General features: G+C 40.7%; 1 protein-coding gene across 12 annotated transcripts in view; it reads left to right on the top strand.

Moving 5' to 3' along the window:
• Window positions 1-21,484, top strand: part of CNTLN (centlein) — a 484,545-nt gene that overhangs the window by 54,687 nt on the left and 408,374 nt on the right. For 10 of the 12 annotated variants that reach the window (XR_013541453.1, XR_013541452.1, XM_020797524.3 and 7 more), the window contains exon 2: window positions 3,218-3,306. The exons of the other annotated variants lie outside the window; for them this stretch is intronic. Coding sequence is in view for 8 of the 10 variants with exons in the window: in XM_020797524.3 (XP_020653183.3) it covers window positions 3,218-3,306 (89 nt within the window). In the remaining 2 variants the exon portion in view is untranslated. The remainder of the gene's footprint in view (window positions 1-3,217; window positions 3,307-21,484) is intronic. 12 annotated transcript variants of the gene reach the window in all.

Genomic DNA, 21,484 nt, shown 5'->3' with positions numbered 1-21,484 from the left:
ATCTTGTATAATCCGGGACTTATTGGACACAGACCTGGCGTTCAACACCACCAGTTTTAGAGTGGAGGGCCGGCTGATCTGGCTACCTTGAGACTGGCAGTTGGTCACAGTGCCAGAACAGTGAGCAGCCTTCAAACATCTGTTCACTGTTCTTATAAAACGACTAGGCACTGTGCCAACGCCATGTCTCCCTCTAACTGTAATCACACTGATGTTAAACCCCCCGCTGGGGGGGGCAAGCCTTCCACTCCATGTCAAGAAAGAAGAAAACAAGATACACTAAAGTAATACAGTGAACAATAGTAAGAGAATTAACAAAATACATTCAACTCTAAACAATAATACAAGCTCAAACAATTATCAAAGTAATCAAATTATTAAATCAAACAATTTATCAAATTAGCAATTTAAATGAAATTTAAATTGGGCAACTTAAATAAAATTTTACATAAAAACATTTGTTTCAAAAATAAAAATAGAATAGAAACAGCATAATACAACTAATATAAACAAAACAAGAGATAACAGAAATAAATTAAACAAAAATAATGAAATAAACCCAAGATTCTCCCACACACAATTGAACCTGTCCCACCATGCACTGGCTGCAGATCTTCTTTCCCTCAAGTAGGCTGATGGAGATGAATTCAAGTTTATGGCGGCAGAGGCCCCAAGTCAAGCAGTCAGAAGCAAAGGCAAAGCAGGAAGTAACATCTGAAGGAGGGGAAGCTGAGGGAGAGCCACTTGAAACGACAATGGGGATACAGTCAGAAAATTCCCCCTTAAGCATGCCAGGGTCCGCTGCTGAAAAGGAGTTTCCCCTGGCCATAGGTATCAATGACTCCCAGTTCCAAACGGCCCCCCAGAAAAGTTTCCAAAAGTGTCCCACCACAAGTCGGCACCAGCTTCACTAGTCCTCAGGCAGCCTCTCGGTCCCCGACTCCAGGCTCACCACGCCTCCTCCAGCTGGCGTCCGCGATCTCTCCGGGGCTTCACTATTCGAGCAAGCGGGCTCCTCCGCACCACTCCACGCTGGGCTCGTCTCCAAGACCCCAGCGCCAGTCCCCCAAAACTAAGAGGTCCCTTCAGCTCTTCCAACCCTGCAGCACGAAAGGAGGCTCCCGTGATGCCCAGCTCCACCTTTCTACGACCAAGTTGGCTGCCTCAGCCCCAGTCTTCGGACTCACAGCAGCAGCTATGTATATAATTACAGAAATTGATTTCCTTCAATTATTTTGCTGAGAACACCATCCTTCTCTTTTTCCAAGCAACTAACTGTATTCCAGTCTGCCTGCCTGTTTCCCTAACAGCAGCAGCAGCTGCAGCTGCAGCGGCGTTGTTGTTCTTCTTACTCCCGGTGATAGTGGAAGCAGCAACAGTTGTGATGTTTGTAATGTTTGTTGCTGTTGCAGCAGAGATAAAAGAATAAAAAGCAGCTGCATCAAATAAGGGAGGCAAGAAACATAAAATAAAGCAAAAAGAAAGAGACCAGAAAGAAAGTGACAAAAAGCTGACTCAGCAGGAGGAAAAACACAACCTCCTCCTATCAGGTCACCATCTTGAGCATAGCTTGGAGTTAACTGAATTTATTGCATTTGTATTAGTGAAAGGAAAGGGGAAAGCCTTTAAACAACGATCAATACAATTTTGGAATAGAGATTCGTATTAAAAGTATTGCTCCCAAGGGTCCCGTGGGTATGGGGTGCACTGTGGTTTAGATTGTAATAGTTTTTTGTATTCTTAGTTTTGTTTTTTGAATTTTTTTAAAAAAAGGACAGTAGAAAGGTAGTCTATGAAGTCTTCCCTGAGATTTTCAGGATAAATGATAATGTTTTCCTAGGCATGAGAGAGACAAAAATGCCTAGGAAAGCAATGTTGAAGTAATAAATATGCAGAAAATCTAGCAACAAACGGCTATGGCAATTGCTTTGTATTTGGGTGAGATGTGATTAACAGATGAAAAAAGGTTTCAGATTCTGGGATTTTTCTTGCTTGATATCTCCTTTTAAACAATAGTAAGTAGAAGTGGGGATCCTATGGACCATTGTAATTGCTGACACTGGTGTCATCAACATATAGGCTGGCCTTTGTACAGCTTAGCATCCCATTTCCAAACAGCACAACGTTACAAGGCAATGTCCAACCATTTCCTAATAATTGGAATTGTGGACCATGGAAGCAATATCCTACTTTTGTAAATCATAGGTTTCCTGATGGGTTGAATTTTGTGGCTTTTTAGAACAAAACACTACACACCAAAATTAACAATGGAAGACATTCATTGGGAAGTTTGAGTTACTGTACAGTATGCTGTACTGTATATTTATGTATATGACCTCCCAGAGACTAGATTATGAAATAGCGTGACCTGGACATGGGGTGTGTGTGTGTGTGTATCTGCGTGCATGTATATCTGGAAATAAATCCCAATGAATTCAATAGGGCTTCCTTTTGAGTAGGTTTGCACAATATTACAGCAAAAATGTTTGTGGTATTTAGGCAACATCAGTCCAAGAAGAGAATGTACCTGGATACTATGTCCATGTATAATCTTGCCTTGCAGCATACTCAACCCAATCAAGTTCACTCACACACATTCCTATGGTAAGGCTGCAATATATTGCCTAGAAGTATGTCCCATTTACCTCAGAGACTCATTGCTGAGTTCATAGGTGCTTAACTGCTGACTGCTGACAAGAAATAAACTTGATTGATTGATTGACTGATTTCGATTTCAATCCCACCCATCTAGACCAAAGGTCTATTAAATGGAACAGGGCTGATATTAAAGTACTGTACACTCTATCCTCTATACCTGAGACAACAAAAATAAATGGGAGCAGAGGAAGAATTCCTTTGGATTCCTCCAACTAGAAACCATTCCAGAGAATCCCTCCTGTCTCTCGCTGTGACTCTCCTCTATGCCCATTGTCTCTGTTTCTCTATCTGTGACTCCCCATTTCTGTTTTCATGGCTCCATTCCCTTTCTACTGTGATGGAAGATCTGGAAAATACTTTAAGAGTATTGATAATATACAGATGTAAGGTACTTTGTTTTAAGTTTCCTATTTTTTTTCTCCACACAAAAATGAGAAAAAGACACCCTGAACTATCAAGTCCCTGAGAATTTCAATATGTTAAGAGTTTTAAATGAGTAATATTGCGGTGCCAAGGTGTGTAATATTCTTGTCTTCTGTTTTTTCCTCCCACCCCCAAGGCGGATAAAGAATTTGTGTGGTCTTTGTGGAAACGTCTCCAGGTTGCAAACCCTGATGTTACACAAGCAGTAAGCTTGGTTGTAGAAAGGTGAGAAATACATTTAAGTGTTTAATGGTTCCAGTTACCTGATCCAAATTTTTTTACTCTTAACCCCAAGGCAGACTTCTGGGACTAGCAGAGGAGAAGCCAGAAGTAAAAGAAATTTCTTTCTACCTCTATTTTGTTCATCTCTCCGTGTGTATTGATTGGGAAACAGAAAGTAATGCCCTGTCATTTGCACTGCTGTGAATTTCTCCAGTGGTCTATGGGTAGGGTACAGTGGTGCCTCGCAAGACGATTAAAATTCGTTCCATGAAAATCATTGTCTTGTGAAAAAATCATCTTGCGAGGTTCCCTATGCACCGGTCTCAAAAAAAAAAAAAAGTCTTGTGAAGCATCAGTCATAGAAAAAAGGTCTTGTGAGGCACCATAGTGATCGCAAAAACCCATTGTCTTGAAGGTTTTTCGTCCTGTGAGGCAATTGTCTAGTGAGGCACCACTGTAGTCTCACTACCCATTAGATTGTATAAGGGGAGTCTCTCACTAAATTACCCTTTCACAGAGCAATGGGGCGACTCCCAGGAAGCAGCACAACTAAGAAGGCATTCCCTTGTTTTAAGCTAAATCATGTGGAGTGAAACAGATAATGGTGGTAGAAAGGCATCTCTTTTGCCTTCTGGTTTCTCCCCTTCCAGCCCCAGAAGTCCGACTGGGGGATTCTACACAGTTTCTGGCACTAGAAGTCCCAGAATGACAAAAATTCCATCCATATCTATAACACTGTACTTGTGTGTGTGTGTACAAATCACAGTTGTAAACCAATTAAATAATTTTAGTTGATTAGACCACTATCTTGTTTTAGCTAATTTCTTTTTTAATCAGTTTAATTCAATTATCTCATTGTATCAGAGCTTCATGATAGAGGTTGTTTAGAGAAATTAAGAAAATGTTGGAAAAATTTGCACATACTAAATACATTAATTAGAAGTAAAAAGTGTGCTGCTTATATAAAAGCGTGCTGCTTATATACCACCCCATAGTGCTTCAAGCACTCTCTGGGCGGCTTACAAGTTAATTATGCAGGCTACACATTGCTCCCCCAGCAAGCTGGGTACTCATTTTACTGACCTCGGAAGGATGGAAGGCTGAGTCAACTTTGAGCCGGCAACCTGGGATTGAACCCCAGGTCGTGAGCCCAGTTTTGGCTGCAGTACAGCTGTTTAACCACTGTGCCACGAGGCTATTTTTGTCCATTCTTGATACGATAACAAGCTGAACCACAACAAAATCTCCCAAAAAGTATATCCTTAAATGATATCTATTAAAAACTGGTTTAATCCAATTAATTAATTTTAGCGGATGCATTTACGAATTAAATACTGTACAGACTTGGAAGTCTGATGTAACTGTATGTATGGAAACTATGGACGCATGGACAAATGAATTCATGTTTCTCCTGCAAGATATTATTCTTATTATTTAAAACAATATTTTGAATAGATCAAGCGTAAGCAATGTAAAAATACCAGTGAATTACTATATGCTGTATGTCTCTAATGCAATAACTTATTTGGTAAAACAGATCAAGTAAGTTGGAAAGGCCAGTTTTGCACAAGTTTAGTTGGAAGTAATTAAAAGCTTCCTGCCATCATTCTTTGAGGTTTCAAGGCTCCCTAGGATTTCCTTTTGCCCTGGAGAAGCCTTTGGAAGCCTCAAGATGGTGAGAAGAAGCCTTTAATTATCACTTCCTAAGAATGCAGTGATTATTATTATGCTGGCACAGCAAACTGGCATTCTATGAGCAATTCTGAAAATGGGGGCAACCTTTTTTGTCAGAAGATTTAAAACAGATCAAGTAAATTGGAAAGGCCAATTTTGCTTATCTTGAAAGAGAATGATTATTTCAAGTTGCTTTTTTATTTGGAAAGAATCCAGGCTGCGGGGGTGAATTACTGCTACTCAAAAAAAAGGCTTTTCAAAAGAGTGAAACATTTGAAATTCTTATAAACTGCCATACCAGTGGAAGTCTTCCAAAGTTACAAACATTGCTGCAGCTTGTATGTAAGAAGTGAGATCTGAATTTTTGACCTTGCTAGTTAGGACACAATTATCTGACTCTCAGGAGGACTTTTGAATGTCTCCCTGGCCAAGCAAGCATTCATGCCTGGAAAAGTGGTTCTGTATTTGGTTGTAAAAATGTTTCTTAAAAATATTTTTTAAAAGAATAGAGAACAAATATTCAGAAACTCACTTCTTTAAGCTATGAAATTATTGCTTCTTGCTTTGTGACTGGAGATAATGATTCTTGGTGTCTATATGCTGTCACAGTTTCAACCTTTCCACTCATCTTGTCACTATACATTTATATGGTAATTAAGAAAAATACTCCTCAAATGTTATGTGCCATCAAGGGTGACTATATGAGCTAATTGCTGAAGCTAGAAAAAAGTGGCAACCTTTGTATAATTGGATGAGAGATAAAAACATGAATGGGTTAAAATTATGAGAAAGAAAATATAAGATATAATTTTAGATTTTAAAAACTTAGGAAAAAAATTATAAGTGTGAAGTAAGCTTAGTAAGAAACATATCAACAAATGTAACAATATTTACTGTTCTGTATCACATTCTGTATTTTTTATTCACCCCAATACCCTGCTCCAAATTCCCTTCCCGATAATCTTCCATTACTTAATGGAAAATTAATTTTAAAAAAGGGTGACTATGAGGTAATGACTGCCAAAATCTCATATAATTAATTTATTATTTATTATCTGCTCAGATTTTGCAAACCAACAGCATTTCATGTTAGGTTGTTCTTTTTTCCTATTCACACTTGTTGAAAAGCAGCTGTGACAGTTGCTTTATATTTTAGTGAGAAGATGTTAACTGATGAGGAAAAGGAATCAGTTTCTAGAATTTCCCTTTGCTTGGTATCACTTTGTGAATGGTAGTGAGCACAAGAGTATCCTGTAGAGTAGACTATCTTGACTACGGCAGTTGGTGTCAACCTTCAAGCTGCCCTTTGCTTGGCATCCTTTTTCCTGCTGGCAACACGGGCACAATATTGTGCAATTCCCTGGTGTTTTGAATCAAGGATACAGAAGTTCAATATCCCACATTCAAAAAACTGAGTCGTTTTAAAAAAATGAACTGAATAATTTAAAAAATCACTGCTAGATTGCCACCAGCAGGGTCAGGACAGCCTTGGAACTTAAAATACGTATGTAATAGGAAAATTTTAATTACTTAAATTGAATGTGCCTGGGGCCTGAGCTGAGTTATCCAGCACAAAGTTATGCTGGCAAGATTCTACCCATTGAGTTTAATGGGACTTTCTCTCAGGTAAGCAAGAATATGATCATAGTCTTAATGACTTAGAATCAATCTAGTCTCTGGAAGAAGATAACTATTTAAGCACTGAAAAAAGAATGGGGAAGGAATTACAGCTTAGCTGTATAATTCAGACAAGCTTATGTTTGATTAAAATATAGAAGATTTGATGACCTGGCAAACTGGATTCTGATGAAATGCAAGCACAATGGAGAAATATGCCTTGCTATACTATGACAAAAATATGCCTTGAAAACCAGAACCAGGGAAAACCAGTGTGGGAAAACAAAGGAAAGCCTGACTTTAAAGCAAATTTACTTGACAGGTACAAGTATTTAGTCTAATTATTTCTGTTTAACCAATAAATATTGCAGTGGGCTTTTATTTGCAACCTTTTCAAAATACCTTTTTCTGTAAAGTATAATTAAGCTGTGGTGCTTGAAAAATCTTTTGGGGGGAAATATAACTTTGTACTAGTTAGATATGGGAATATTTAGCAACAAACAAAAAAAAAGTAACTTCTTTTCAGAATACTTCCATCTTTCAAAACTGGGATTGAGGTGCCCTAAAATTTTCAAAATGTAACTGGAACCTCATTGTTTCTATTGTTCATTCTTCAGTTACAGAGAATATATTTCACTTTTTAGCATTTATTGCAGTTCTTACTTGGTGACTGTAACTACATTTTCTATTTTAATATTCAGGTACAACCAAAAATATCTTTACTATGCAAATGAGAAAAGCCTTTGGGATATATTAAAGCCTCTAGATATTTTCAAACAAGTCATTGTAAAAGTATATCTATGCTAACGTACTTTGCAACTACTTTAAATACTATTGATCTCTGAATTATGTAAAAAAGGTGGATGGTATTTCTAGTTCATTTGCCTTCTGAAACTTTTCAAAAATAAAATCAAGCACAAATAAATACTTAATCAGTAATTTTGGATACCTGTATTTATCAGGTAAGAACTTGGAAGCATTTCTCTTGTATAATAAAGGTTTTTAACAGGAGAAACCCAATAATGTATGTTTTGAGAATAACATATTTTCAGGATCCTTCAAATCTTTTAAAGCTGGAATAAGCCTGGGAGATTTTTCATAATAAACAGTGGCCCCACCAGCTAGGAAATATTCTCTCTGAGCACTCCATGCATGTATCCCTTGGTAGATGAAGAATCATGCTGAATAGGGAAGGAACCCAGCCTGCTCCAGCTGCTAAGGTATCATATGTATTGCCCGGTAAACAAAGCAGTAATCTGCTGATTAGGAGGAGGCAGAATTCAGTCCATCTGCTGCCCTTTACTACTTCCTGACCAACAATTTGATGGATAGAAGCATTTATTTATGTTTAGAACCTATCTATCTATTAGAGAGATTTGTATGGGCTTCATTTTTTAATAAATGTTCAGTCATATCCTGAAGTTTTTGCAGAAGACAAAAGGTCCTAAGTACTTTCAACTGTGTTTCCTTAGGGCTCTTTCCTTTCCATTAACCCTTTGGTTGCTGTGACAGCCTCCTCTCACGTCACAAAGGAGAGTTACCCACGCTCTTCACTTCAGGTGACCCTAACTGAAATTGCTCTGGTCACTTTGGCCAAGGCTTTACTGGACAACTCGTATCCCAACTGCTGGACACCAGTTTTATTGTGACAGCCTCCTCTCACGTCACAAAGGAGCTGCCACGTCACTCTCACACCCTTACTTTATTCACGCTACCACCCACCATTCCCTCATAAAACTCTTCAGACAAAAGTATGATTTTTAAAATAAAAACTTATCTTTATTGATAATAACAAAAGGAATGGTAAATCACTATACTAATTAAAATAAAAGGCAATCAGTATAATAAAGTACCCACACACATACTCTCTCTCAGACCTTCACTCTATACAGTGGTGCCTTGCTTAACGAGTGCCTTGTTTAGCGATGAATTCGCATAACGATGTGTTTTTTAAAGAAAATAATATGCACCGTATAACGATGTTTCCTATGGGCGATTTTCGCTTAGCGAAGTTTGGGACCACGCTTCGCATAACGAATACGATTTTAGGTCCCCTGCTTCACTTAACGATGTTTCTTTTTTCAATTTAAAAAGTGTCTTAGAAGGGTCAAAAATGGTTCTAAATGCTTGGATTCGTTAGAGGACCCCCTAAGTCGTGTGCAAACCTGATTTGGCTTTGATCTGACTTTTCGTTAATTTATGGTGAATTTTTTTTTCAGCCCATAGGAACCAATGGAGCTGTCAAAATCTGACAGCTCCATTGGTTCCTATGGGCCGAAAAAAAATTCACCATAAATTAACGAAAAGTCAGATCAAAGCCAAATCAGGTTTGCGCACGACTTAGGGGATCCTCTAACGAATCCAAGCATTTAGAACAGTTGCTGAGTCTTCGTTAATTTTTTGTGAATTTTTTCTTCCCCCATAGGAACCAATGGAGCTGTCAGATTTTGACAGCTGTCAAAAGTTGGGGGGAAAAATTCACCATAAATTAACGAAAAGTCAGATCAAAGCCAAATTAACTTTTGCATCCGTTTTAGAGGGTGCAGAAGCTAATCCAAGCATTTAAAACCATTTTTGACCCTTTTATGACACACTTAAATTTGCAAAAATTGACTTCGCAAAGCCATTGAAATGCATTGAGTCAGCTTCAATACATTCCAATGGAGGAAACATTGTATCGTTTAACAATGTTTCCTATGGGTTTTTTCGCTTAAGGAAGGCAATCTGTGCCTATTGGAATGGATTAACCGGTTTCCAATGCATTCCTATGGGAAATGGTGTTTCACATAACGATGTTTCACATAACGTTTTTTTTTGGAACCAATTAAAATCGTTATGCGAGGCACCACTGTATATATAGCACAGTACTACACAACATGTACAAGCCCTAAGTCCCTATCAAGTCCCTATCTGACTCACACCTCTTTCACTCCCCCTTAAATACCCTAGCTCCACCCTCTTATGTCCCACCTCCCGTCATGCTATTGGCAGATGACAAACAACCATAGCAATGACAGGCAGATGACATCATTGTTACTGTAACATTACCTTCCCCCTTATAAAAGTTGTTTTGTGGGGGGAAAGCTAAGGTGCTTTTTACCCCAAAACAACTGCACATAAAACAAAACATTGCATACCACATTGTAACACTTACCACAACCATATTTAACACATTTATGCATAACTGTATCTTTAAAATATACTTACATTGTAAATAAACAATTGCTTATTTATATACACACATAATATATCAATAACAATACATTTTCCAACTTTTACACTTAGTTATATTTTAAGAATCCATGTTCGTTCAACCGTCGTCGTCGGATCTTCGGGATAAGGCGTCAGCAACACAGTTCATAGTCCCTTTGACTACCTTAACCTCAAAATCATAGTCCTGTAAAAGAAGAGCCCACCTCATTAGTTTGCCATTTTGGGCTTTCATAGTCTTTAGCCACATCAGAGGTGAGTGGTCTGTACACAGAATGAAGTGTCTCCCCCAGATGTAAGGTTTCAATTTCTGGATTGAGTACACGATGGCCCAACACTCTTTTTCAATGGTCGACATGTGCTTCTCGCCTTGTTGAAGTTTCTTGCTCAGGTAGGACACAGGATGCTGGTCTCCGTTGTCATCACACTGGCAGAGCACAGCTCCTACCCCGGCATTGGAAGCATCGGTGTAGATGATGAATTCTTTACTGAAGTCTGGAGCATGCAACACAGGGTGGTTGGTTAATGCTTCTTTTAGCTTTCCGAAAGCCACATCGCAGTCATTGGACCATGGAATGCGGTCATCGCTCCTTTTCTTCATCAGCTCTGTATCAATACGATGTAACACTCCCTTGGCTACACCAGGTTTGCTGGAGAAAACCTGTTGATACTTATTAACCAATGTTTTCAGATCACTCTGCTGTTCTATGGATAAGGCAGGGCTGATCTTCAGCTCCTCTGGGTTGAACTTTGGCTGACCCCTCCCTTCCCAGAAGGGTAACTCATGGTCTTCTTTATCAGCTGCTTTCATTGCAAACAGCACATTTTTCTTTTCTCTATAATAAGGCTTAAGGGCATTTACATGAACTACCCTTCGGCCTAAATGTTCATCTCCCTCAATAATGTAATTGACGTCACTCATTTTATGAATGACTATATGGTCCATTCCAACTCAGCTGTAGCTTGTTCCCCTTGATGGGCCTCAACATAAGGACCTCATCTCCAGGATTAAACTGACGTTCCCTAGCCTTTTTGTCATACCACATTTTCTGTTTGACTTTTTGTGCTTTTAGATTTTCAGCAGCCAAATCTAGATTTCTTTTGAGGCTGTTCATTAAGGAGTCTGTATAGGTGACTACATTTTGGCGGTCTTCTTCAATAGTCTGTTCCCAATTTTGCTTAATTAGATCCAGCGGACCCCTCACTTGTCTCCCAAATAAAAACTCAAAAGGGCTGAACCCAGTACTCTCTTGTGGGACTGATCTGTAGGCATATAAAAGTAACTGTAATTTTTGGTCCCAGTTATTAGGGTTCTCAGCTAAATAGGCTTTAATCATCCTCATGAGGGTCCCATTGAATTTCTCCGTTAACCCATTACTTTGAGGATGATAGGGGGAAGTTTGTAGGTGTTTTACTCCACAAATCTGCCACAATCTCTTCATAAGTTTGGATGTAAATGATGTTCCCAAATCCGTTATAATCTCTGAAGGAAAACCCATTCTACTCATAGTTCACCAGGGCATCAGCTACTGTATGGTTCTCAATGTTTCTCAAAGGAATTGCTTCAGGGTATCTCGTGGCATGATCTATAATGGTTAGATTAAATTTGTTTCCTCTCTTCGTGACTGTGGATAATGGTCCTATAATGTCTACTCCTATACGTTTAAAAGGTGTTGAAATTGCTGGTAATGGGCACATCTTTGCTTTAGTCTTGTCGCAGTTATGACCCTGTTTCTGGCACACATCACATCTCTGACAGAAATTTCTAATCTGTTTACCAATTTCAGGCCAATAAAATTTCTGGGTTATTCTCTGTTTGGTTTTATTTATACCCAAATGTGCAGCGAATATGTCTGAATGTCCCCTTTCCAAAATCATTGAACAATATTTATCTGGTGCAACTAACTGGCTTCTAATCTCAGGTCCCCCTTTTGAAATATTTATCAGTTTTTCTCTGTATAGCAACCCTTGTTTGATAATGAAACGTTCAGGGGATTCAGGTAATAATTCTTTGTCAGCCACTTTCTCAAAACAGACTTTTAAAGTGGGGTCTGCTAGCTGCTCTTGGGAAAATATACTTTTCTGAGGTATTTCTAGAGAAAATGCCTCAGCTTGGGGTATATTTCCATATCTCTCTTGAACATCAGTAACGTTTCTTTCTGCCTCAGTTTGTTCTGGTTGTGATCGTGTAACCACCAATGCACTCTTAACATGTTTTGAGAGATCTGTGCCTATAAGCACTGCTGCAGGGATTTGCGATGAAACTCCAACGCACCAATTCCCTTGCCATCCCTGATAACGAATTAAAACTTCTGCTACAGGCAAAATCCCTACCTCCTTCCCAATCCCTTTGATTGTCATATGCTGATTAGGAATTATGTGCTTCTGAGGTACTATATCAGAGTGACAAATGGTAACTTGGGAGCAAGTGTCTCTCAATGCTAAATAGTTGTGTTCAAATATTCCTATATTGTCTCCAGCTGATTCAAATAATTGAGAATCAGTTCTAATATATAAACAGTGTTTAATTTCAGCAATAGGAATATTATCGTCATAACTTGAGATCTTTCCACTTTATGTATCCATTTTAGAGAGCTCTGCTGACTCTGCTGTCGTTTCCATGACAACCTGCTCTTCTCTAGGGGGAGCCATTTGACTGTTCTGAATGCAGTACACAGCCTTAGCCTTGTTTAAATTCATTTTCTGAGGTAAAATTTCTTTATTTTGTTTTGTTTTAGTACACTGGGAAGCAATATGGCCCCTCTCTTGACAGTTGTAACAAATTCTTTCTCCCCATGAGCTTTTTCCAGCCATATTTTCTAGTTTTTCTTTTCCCTCCAAAATCTGGCTCTTGGCTTGGCCCTGTTCTGAAGACTTTCCACCAAAATGGCTGCCCACTTTCTGCTGATTCTGAACTTGCCCTTTGGAATATTTAGGGTAGTCTTTCCATGTTTTCCTCATGTTTTTCCCCTCAGAATACGAAGGCCCTCTTATTTGTGAAATAAAATCTGCAATCTCAGCTGCTTGTCTAACGTCTAAAGGTCTCTTCTCTTGGACCAGATATTTAATTTCACCATGGAGTAAGGAATAGAACTGTTCCAATCCTATAATATTTTTTAATTGTAGAATTGTCTGTACACCCTCCTGTGTTAACCACTTGTCCAAACATTTAACTAAATTGAAACCAAGCTGTGTGTAAGACTCATCTGATATCTTTGACAGCGATCTGAATTTCTTTCTCAGGTGTTCTGCATTTATGCCAAATCTAGCAAAAACCATCTTTTTAAATTCTGAATAATTTTTACTTAATTCGATTGGCATATCAGTGTAGACTTCAGCCATTTTCCCACTGATTAGAGACCTCAAAATTATCATTTTCTCTGACTCTCTAACAGAGAAATCTGCACATGCTCTTTCAAAAAGCGTAAGGAATGCTTCAGGACAGTCTCCCTGTTTATAAGAAGGGAATTTCTTCAGATCTGTTTTTGACAACTGTCCATCCTCAGAGCTAGAATTTCTGTTGTTGTTGTTGTTCTGGTTCATTAATTCCAGTCTCCTAATCTCAAAAGACATACGCTCTTTCTCCAGTTCAAATTGTCTCTCTCTCTCTTTTTCCTCCTTTTCCATTCTCTCTTTCTCTATCTCAATTTCTAGCTGTTTCATTTTGTACTCATGTGCTTGTGCTAATTCAAATTTTCTTAGGTCTGTTACATGTTCACTAGAGGACTCTTCCTCTTGCGCTGAGGAAAATCTTTCCTCTTCACCATTAAATTCCTCCTCTGAACTGGCTGCCATCTCTGCAGCTCTCAGCTCAATCTCAGATTTCTTCCTGCGAGTTAAGGGCATGTTAATCACAAAAAAGGCTCTGTTTTATTTCCAAGCCTCTGTTTAAATCACTTTTTTCCTTCTTGTGCTAAGGTCTGATATTTAGTTGCAGAGCACACCAGCTGGCCTAGCTGTGAGCTGGTAACTGTAACTCCACTTCTTTGGCGTCTTCTGCCCCTTATACTGGGCCCCTTGCCAAACTAAGGATACTTTATTAATCTGCCTTTGGCACAACTTTAATTTTAATACAGCTCTACTCACACTTAGGTTCTGCTGATTAAAATGGAGATCCCTCAGCTTTGCTGCCCTTGGTCTGTGTCCCCACAGAATTCTCCTAACTCTGGACACGCTGACCAAACTACCACAGCCTCTGCTTTGGGCCACTCTCCCTCACAAAATGGACACCACAGAGCTCCTATCTCAGTTCTCCCACACTGAAGCTCAAGCGCCTCTCCACTAGATTTGCTCCCCTTGAGTCAAATCCTAGAGAGTTACCCACGCTCTTCACTTCAGGTGACCCTAACTGAAATTGCTCTGGTCACTTTGGCCAAGGCTTTACTGGACAACTCGTATCCCAACTGCTGGACACCAGTTTTATTGTGACAGCCTCCTCTCACGTCACAAAGGAGCTGCCACGTCACTCTCACACCCTCACTTTATTCACGCTGCCACCAACCATTCCCTCATAAAATTCTTCAGACAAAAGTATGATTTTTAAAATAAAAACTTATGTTTATTGATAATAATAAAAGGAATGGTAAATCACTATACTAATTAAAATAAAAGGCAATCAGTATAATAAAGTACCCACACACATACTCTCTCTCAGACCTTCACTCTCTCTATATAGCACAGTACTACACAACATGTACAAGCCCTAACTCCCTAAGTCCCTATCAGGTCCCTATCAAGTCCCTATCTGACTCACACCTCATTCACTCCCCCTTAAATAACCTAGCTCCACCCTCTTATGTCCCACCTCCCGTCACACTATTGGCAGATGACAAATAACCATAGCAATGACGGGCAGATGACATCACCGTTATTGTAACAGTTGCTGATAGGTTATTTCAAGGAGAGTGCGGAGTAGATCAGCTAGAGAGCACTTAGGTGTCTTCAAACAGTTTATCTAATCTCGCTCTGGTTTCAGTGGATCACAAGTTACTGAGTATGACATAGTTGCATTTGTCACAGACGTCTGGTTGCTCTCTGCTGAGTACTGTCTCAAAAGGCTCTTGAAGAACTGAAAACTAAAAGAGAGGCATTATGTTCTCTTGGGGCATAACAGTAGTAGATGGTTTGTCTGAAGAGTATTACCATCTTTTCTTATATAGGTGACTATGTTGTTGTTGTTTAGTCGTTAAGTCCTGTCCGACTCTTCGTGACCCCATGGAAGAACCTTTGTGACCCCATGGAAGAACCTTCACACCAGGCCCTCCTGTCTTCCACTGCCTCCCGGAGTTTGATCAAATTCATGTTGGTAGCTTCGTTCATACTGTTCAACTATCTGATTCTCTGTCGTCCCCTTCTCCTCTTGCCTTCACACTTTCCCACCATCAGGGGCTTTTCCAGGGAGTCTTCTCTTCTCATGAGATAGCCAAAGTATTGGAGCCTCAGCTTCAGGACCTGTCCTTCCAGTGAGCATTCAGGGTTGATTTCCTTCAGAACGGATAGGTTTGTTCTCCTTGCAGTCCAGAGGACTCTCAAGAGTCTCCTCCAGCACCACACTTCAAAAGCATCAATTCTTCGGCGGTCAGCCTTCTTTATGGTCTAGCTCTCACTTCTATACATCGCTACTGGAAAAACCATAGCTTTGACTATGTGGACCTTTGTTAAGGTGATGTCTCTGCTTTTTAAGATGCTGTCTAGGTTTGTCATCAGTTTCCTCCCAAGAAACAGGCGTCTTTTAATTTCGTGGCTGCTGTCAGCATCTGCATTGATCATGGAGCCCAAGAAGGTAAAATCTGTCACTGCCTCCATCTCTTCCCCTTCTATTTGCCAGGAGGTGATGGGACCAGTGGCCATGATTTTAGTTTTTTTAATGTTTAGCTTCAGACGATTTTTGCGCTCTCCTCTTTCACCCTCATTAAGAAGTTTTTTACATTCCTCTTCAGTTTCTGCCATCAGAGTGGTATCATCTGCACATCTGAGGTTGTTGATATTTCTTCTGGCAATCTTAATTCCGGCTTGGGATTCATCCAGTCCTGCCTTTCGCATGATGTATTCTGCATGTAAATTAAATAAGCAGGGAGACAATATACAGCCTTGTATTCCTTTCCCAATTGTGAACCTGTCAGTTGTTCCATATCCAGTTCTAACTGTTGCTTCCTGGCCCACATATAGATTTTTCAGGAAATAGATGAGGTGATCAGGCACTCCCATTTCTTTAGGAACTTGCCATAGTTTGTTGTGGTCCACACAGTGAAAGGCTTTTGCGTAGTCAATGAAGCAGAAGTAGATGTTTTTCTGGAATTCTGTAGCTTTCTCCATAATCCAGCACATGTTAGCAATTTGATCTCTAGTTCCTCTGCCCCTTCGAAATCCAGCTTGTACTTCTGTTAGTTATCGGTCCACATATTGCTGAAGCCTGCCTTGTAGGATTTTGAGCATAACTTTGATAGCATGTAGATTGAGTGCTTTTGTATAGTAGTTGGAACATTCTTTGACATTGCACTTCTTTGGGATTGGGATGTAGACTGATATCCTCTGGCCACTGCTGAGTTTTCCAAACTTGCTGGCATATTGAGTGTAGCTACTTGACAGTGTCATCTTTTAAGATTGTAAATAGTTTGACTGGAATGCCACCATCTCCACTGGTCTTGTTGTTAGCCACGCTTTCTTAGGCCCACTTGACTTCACTCTCAAGGATGTCTGGCTCAACTACACTATCTGGGTTGTCCGGGACACCCAAATCTTTCTCGTATAATTCCTCTGTGTATTCCTGCCACCTCTTCTTGATGTCTTCTGCTTCTGTGAGGTCCCTGCCGTTTTATGTCCTTTATCATGCCCATCTTTGCACAAAATGTTAATAGCTCCTGTTTTCTTGAACAGATCTCTGGTTTTTCCCTTTCTATTCTTTTCCTCTATATCTTTGCACTGTTCATTTAAGAAGGCCCTCTTGTCTCTCTCCTTGCTATTCTTTGGAAGTCTGCATTCAGTTTTCTGTAACTTTCCCTATCTCCCTTGCATTTTGTTTCCCTTCTCTTCTCTGCTATTTATAAGGCCTTGTTGGACACCCACTTTGCTTTCTTGCCTTTCCTTTTCTTTGGATAGTTTTTGTTGGTGCCTCCTGTACAGTGTTAGAAGCCTCCATCCATAGTTCTTCTACCAAGTCTAGTTCCTTAAATCTGTTCTTCACTTCCACTGTGTATTTGTAAGCAATTTGGTTTAGATTATACCTGACTAGCCCAGTGGTTTTTCCTAGTCTCTTCAGTTTAAGCTTGAATTTTGCTATTTGAAGCTGATGATCAGAGCCACAATCAGCTCCAGGTCTTGTTTTTGCTGACTGTATAGAGGTTCTCCATCTTTGGCTGCAGAGAGCATAATTGTTACGTTTCTGGCGCAGAGTAAATGAAGACACTTTACCAGTTCTTCTTTGACGGTTATATTTACATATATGTACACTTATATACAGGCAGGTATCTACAGCACATCTAGAAGTCTTCACACAGTCCGACAGCATGCGTGGCAGAAAATCACATCAGAAGAAGAGAGCATTCTACAGACACAGTCCATATTTATACATAATCTTGTCTCTGTCCAGTCCAATCGGGTTCCAGGTGACCTCATCTCTGCACCTGGGCTCTTTCTGGTTTCACCTCATTGCATCAGCTTAGGATGATTCAGCTTTTCTCTCATCTGCACATAATGGCAGCTCGTTAATGAAACATATATGGGTTCAGGCCTATAAAATTCTATACCCTGACACCCCTCCTAATTTTTTATGCCTGAACACAGCATAATCCCAACACATTTACACATTATTTTTTAACTTTTAATTTTAACACATACTTGTTACCTGTAACCTCTGTGTGTTCTGTATGCACCTTTGCATCTGTGAACACCTTACATTTCTTCATGTACTTCATTTCCTCATCCATGGGCTCTAACCATTTTCTTTTTTCAAAAGCAGGAAGTTCTAAAACTTCTTTGTAATTTTTTGGTTCTATATAAACATGACACACTCTCACACCACCCATTCCAAACCTCTTGGGTGGTATACCCTTGTTTGTCCTTTGGGACCTTCTGGGACCTTGTGTTTCTGTCTGTGCCTCTGTCTCACTAACCTTGCTAGCATGTGTTTCTTTGTGTTCTTCGTGTTCTTCAATAACTTCTCCATCTTCATCTTCTTCATTTTCATCAGCAGAGGACCTTGTGTCTTGCTCATGTGTTTCTTTCTGTCTAAACTGACCTCTTCTTTTTTCACTCAGTGGAATGTATAATTGTGAATTTGCGTGTACTTTGTCCCAGTTCTCCCCCTCATTGAAACTGGCAGACCTAGAAATTACAACGCTTCTATCACCATCTAGAAATCTATACGCCTTTGAGCTAGGCTCATAACCCAGGAACCTCATTTTCTTTGTTTTCGCTTGACCTTTTCTCCTGAGTTGCTTTGGCACATGTACCCAAGCGGTGCACCCAAACACACTTAAATACTTCAAACAAGGTTTCTTACCAAACAGTAAATAATATGGGGTTTGATCTATCGAGGATGACCAAATTCTGTTAATTAAAAAATTCGCAGTTTTCAAAGCTTCGGCCCACAGCGCATGATGCAACCCTGCGTCAGCCAGCAGTGCATCTTTCATGTTCTGGAGCACCCCATTCCTTCGCTCCGCCACTCCATTCTGAAATGGACTATAAGGGCTTGTTTTTCTATCTGATTCCTGTGGATTCTAACCACCTCTGGAATTGTGTATTTGTAAACTCTGTACCTCGGTCAGTCTGCAATTGCGCCACCTGGTGGCCAAAGCGCCGCTCAATAGATCTAAGCCAATTCTTAAATGTTTGAAAAACTTCTGTTTTGGATTTCAGTGTGAAACAAAACGAAAATCGTGTATAATCATCCACAATTACCAATGCAAATTTCGCTTTTCCTAATGAAGATGGAAATGGCCCTATTAGATCAGCATGTACCAATTCAAATGGTCTATTTGTCTCTCTGGTACTCTGTCTCCCTTTTGGGGCAACTTGTGTTTTGCTTTGCTTACAAATTTGACAGTCCAGGTAATTCTTACAGTCTCTTATGTTCACATCTCTAGCCATATTTTCCATTTTTTGCACTGTCTTAAAGTTTACATGACCCAGTCTTCTATGTAGTAAGTGTATACAATTGTCATGTTGGGGTTCATTTCTGTGTACCATGTGTGTGTCTCTGTATGTTTGGCCTTTTAATATGTATAAATTGCCCTCTTGCTTCGCTCTGGCCACTACTTTGTTATTTTTCTTAATTATGCATTCTCCTTTTTCAAACATTACACAAAACCCCTGTTTATCGAGTGCTGACACACTTAGAATATTATAATCAATTGTGGGTGTAAGTAACACGTTACTTATCTCCAACTTCAGACTGGGAACAAACACTCTCCCTTCTCCTGTTACGTCTGCTTTTTGTCCATTTGCCAGCGTCACGTTCTTCAGCTCCGTCTTTCCTAGAAAACAAAACATCTCTACATTGTTAGTCAAATGATTTACGGCCCCCGAGTCAATTAGCCATTCAGCTGCGTGAGTGTCCTTGAAGTTATCTGTTGTTTTTCTGCTGACAAGAGAGACCGATCTCTTGCTGCTGCTCTCTGCAGAGCACCTGCAAACTGCTGCCTCGGAATCCTTTCTGTTTGGAAACGTCTCTCCTCTCAAACAATCTTTTTGCAAATGATTTTTGGACCCACACTGGTAACAGGCTTTGATCATCATCCCCTAATAGACTGGACACGAGGAGAGTTAAGTTTCAGAGATCCGTGTCCACATTTGGATCCACCAGTTACCTTGGCCGTAGTAGGGTCAGCAGATAAGTCCACAATACCCTCGGAGTATGAGGACTTTGCTGATGTCTTTGAAGAGAAGGGGGCTGACCGACTACCTCCGCGCCGACCCTTTGACTGTGCTATTAATTTGGTGTCTGGGGCACCCCTTCCTGTGGCACAGATCTACCCCATGTCGGAACCCGAACTCGCAGCCTTGAGGGCCTTTCTGGATAAAAATCTGAAACGGGGATTCATCCGGCCATCCACGTCACCTCTGTCTGCCCCTGTCATCTTTTAAAAAGAAGGGTGGGGAGCTCCGCCCCTGCAATGGCTACAGGGCTTTGAATAAGATAACTGTTAGAGACCGTTACCCTCTACCCTTGATCGGCGAGCTTCTGGATCGCCTTAAAGGGGCCCAAGTCTATACCAAGTTGGATCTTCGTGGCGCCTATAATTTGGTACAAATTCGTGATGGTGACGAGTGGAAGACGGCTTTTGGAACACGTTATGGCCAGTATGAATATCTAGTCATGCCTTTCGGATTAACTAACACTCCAGCGGTGTTCCAGCGATTCATGAATGTCATCTTTTGGGACTTGCTCGATCGGTTTGTAATTGTTTACCTGGACGACAATCTGATTTATTCCCGAGCCCCCGCTCGGCATATGGAACATGTTCGCCAGGTTTTACAGCGATTACGGGAACATCGACTCTACGCCAAGCTGGAGAAATGTGAATTTAACCTGCGAGAAGTCGAGTTCCTGGATCACATTGTGTCTCCCCAAGGAATCCAGATGGACCCAAAGAAGATCAAGAAGGGTATTAAACTGGCAGAAACCTCGGAATCGTAAGGATGTGCAACGGTTTCTTGACTTTGCAAATTATTATCGTCAGTTTATACCATCTTACGCAGATGTAACCACGCCATTGTCCCGTCTCCTCCGGCCCAAGGAGCCGTTCCTTTGGACTCCGGAGGCAGATCATGCCTTTACCACCCTAAAGACCCGTTTTATCACTGAGCCCATCCTACGCTATCTGGATCCCCAGCTTCTATTTACCGTGGAAACAGATGCCTCCAGTGTTGCCCTGGGGGCAATACTGTCCCAGCGGGAGGACCCCTCACAGCCACTACAGCCCTGTGCGTTCTACTCCCGGCAGTTCACACCCTCGGAGCGTAACTACACCATCTGGGAGCGAGAACTTTTGGCCATCAAAACGGCGTTTGAGGTTTGGAGGCATTACCTCAAAGGGGCCCATCACCTAGTCCAAGTTTTGATGGATCATCGAAACCTGGAACACTTACAAACAGCCCGACGCCTTAACCAATGCCAAATCCGATGGAGTCTCTTCTTCTCACGGTTCGACTTCCGTATTACTTATGTCCCGCATACCCAGAATTGGAAAGCTGACGCCTTGTCCCGCAAACCAGAATACGCTGTTCTGGCTTCTGAAGAAACCCCGATTTCACCGATTCTGCCTCCCTCAGTCTTTGCAGCCGTAACTACTTGCTTCCTGGCTGACGAGATTTGATCCAGCCAAGCTCGAGATTCCTGGGCCAAGCAATGTCTGCAGGAACTTCAAGAGGGCTCGGACAATGACTTTACCAACCACCAGGGCCTCCTATTACATCATGGACGCGTATATATTCCTCCGGGACCCCTCAGAGCTCAGGTCCTCCATCTGACCCATGACTCCCCTCTTGCAGGACATTTTGGTCAATACAAAACCCTGCACTTGCTCACACTAGAGTTCTGGTGCCCAGGTTCGAGCTGACGTCGCCCGATATGTTGGATTCTGTGAGGTTTGCCGTCGAGCCAAGGACGTACCAGCTAAACCTTCAGGTCTGCTACAACCTTTACCTGTACCGGCTAGCTCTTGGGACACAGTATCCT

The sequence above is a fragment of the Pogona vitticeps genome, chromosome 2, assembly GCF_051106095.1.
Source record: "Pogona vitticeps strain Pit_001003342236 chromosome 2, PviZW2.1, whole genome shotgun sequence".
Taxonomy (NCBI): Eukaryota; Metazoa; Chordata; class Lepidosauria; order Squamata; family Agamidae; genus Pogona; species Pogona vitticeps.
This window is presented reverse-complemented; position numbering and strand designations above follow the sequence as displayed.